This window comes from Galeopterus variegatus, unplaced genomic scaffold (genome assembly GCF_000696425.1).
Source record: "Galeopterus variegatus unplaced genomic scaffold, G_variegatus-3.0.2 Scaffold1325, whole genome shotgun sequence".
Taxonomy (NCBI): domain Eukaryota; kingdom Metazoa; phylum Chordata; class Mammalia; order Dermoptera; family Cynocephalidae; genus Galeopterus; species Galeopterus variegatus.
The window spans coordinates 97,799-99,700 of record NW_007727436.1 but is presented as its reverse complement, the minus strand read 5'-3'; the positions used below and the strand labels follow the sequence as shown (position 1 = coordinate 99,700).

At 36.2% G+C, this 1,902-nt stretch overlaps 1 protein-coding gene across 1 annotated transcript in view; it reads left to right on the top strand.

The window, feature by feature from the left end:
- Positions 1-1,187, top strand: part of EIF2S1 (eukaryotic translation initiation factor 2, subunit 1 alpha, 35kDa) — a 28,312-nt gene extending 27,125 nt beyond the window's left edge. The window contains exon 8 of the mRNA XM_008576311.1: positions 633-1,187. Within this exon, the coding sequence (XP_008574533.1) occupies positions 633-758 (126 nt within the window). The 3' untranslated portion in view covers positions 759-1,187. The remainder of the gene's footprint in view (positions 1-632) is intronic.
- Positions 1,188-1,902: the final 715 nt, after the last annotated feature.

Below are 1,902 nucleotides of genomic sequence, written 5' to 3'. Positions count from 1 at the left end.
AAGTGGACCCACATAATTCAATTGTTGTATTTTGAGTCCAGATGATGTGTTTTTTTTCCATAGGACATCTATTTGTGGTCTTGAAAGATATAGCTACTGAGATTATTTCATATATTTTCAGTTTTAGATTGGAAAGATGACAGAGGGGCTGGCTGGTTAGTTCTGCTGGTTAGAGCAAAGCCTTATAATAGATCTTATAATACAAGGTCATGGGTTTGGATCCCCATACCGGCCAGCCACCAAGAAAAAAAAAAAAAAGAAAAGTGACAGAAAACAATTTTCCATTTTAATAAACACGTACTTCTTTTTCCTATACTGTCTTGTTCTCATAAACTTCTTCAATTATTTATCTGATGGAATTTGTTAGAGATAATTCAGTGAACAAAAGTGAACAAGACAGTCCGGCTGGTTGCTCAGTTGGTTCAAGCACAGTGTTAAAACACCAAGGTAAAGGGTTCGGATCCCCATACCAGCCAGCCACCAAAAAAAGAAAAAAAGTGAACAGATATGACAGAGTTGTTAGAAAACTGTTTTAAGAGTTAAAATTAAAACACTAGGTAGTAGTTGTATTAGAATTAAATTCATCTACTATTTAACTACTTCACTTTGAAATTATGCCTCTACTTCCACAGCCTAAGGTGGTCACAGATACAGATGAGACTGAACTTGCAAGGCAGCTGGAGAGGCTGGAGAGAGAAAATGCACAAGTGGATGGAGATGATGATGCAGAAGAAATGGAAGCCAAAGATGAAGATTAACTTTGTGGGAAACTAAGTCCAATTTAAAGAACACAAAGCAGTCCTTCCTGGCTGTAAACCCTAGACTTGAAAGTTTTCCAGTATTGAAAACTTCAAAGCTGAATACTTTTTATTTCCAAGTATTTAAATGTTCTAACAGACCAGAACATGAAATGCCCTCCTAAATGTCAGCTGTTCTCACACAGTAGCTCCAACACATCAAGCATTTCTTAAGGGAGTGGCCTAATTTCACTAGAGATAAATCTTTAAGCTAAGAGCAGTCCTAAAATTGGGCTTGTTATTTCTATTTCTGATGTCTCCAGATTGGCACCCCTTTGTAGTTCAGTGCCTCCGTGAGATTTATACCAGGAGCACCCAAAGCAAAAAATCCCAATCTTTCTATATAAAATGTATTCAAGCAAACATCAAATAAATTTCTGGGATATTTAACTATAGGCTTCTTCCTTCTTGTCACCAGCTAAAAGCATTCTGAATACTAAGACCCTAATTCTATTATTATTTTAATCTAGATGTAGAGTTATAAAGGCAGGTGAAGAAAAGATCTATAACATATCCTTTTAAAAGGAGAGTTTAGAGAAAATAATTTTAACTTTAACTGCAGTGAAAGTTGACCCTTAGAGGGGGAAAGCCTTAAAATGCAATTAAAGAATTAGATTGGTTGTGTGCCTTTTTAACTATTTGAGACTGATGACAACTTCTTGTGAGAGAGAATTTATCACACTGGGTCCTTGTTGATATACTAAGCTACTTGCCTTGATTTTGTAATTCAGGGTGGTAAAGTTTTTTGTTTTTTTTTTTTTAAAAGATGCTGCTGCTTTGATTTAGATATTTTGAGTACCATCACCCAAATTTTTGATTTTTTCCCCCCATTAAAATACCCACTAGCTGCCACCTAGAGCTTTAGTTCTCTTTATAACAGAACAGGTATCTATTAAACACAGTTACAGCATGTTTTTTACATATTTCCATCATTTTTATCTTTAAGAACTAGTTATTCTGGCTGGCTGGTTAACTCAGAGCTTGGCCTTGTAACACTAAGGTCAGGGGTTTGGTTCCCCCTACAGGACATGCACCAAACAACAACAACAAAAAAAAATAACTAGTTATGGGCTGTGCCCCGTGGCTCACTCGGGAGAGTGTGGTG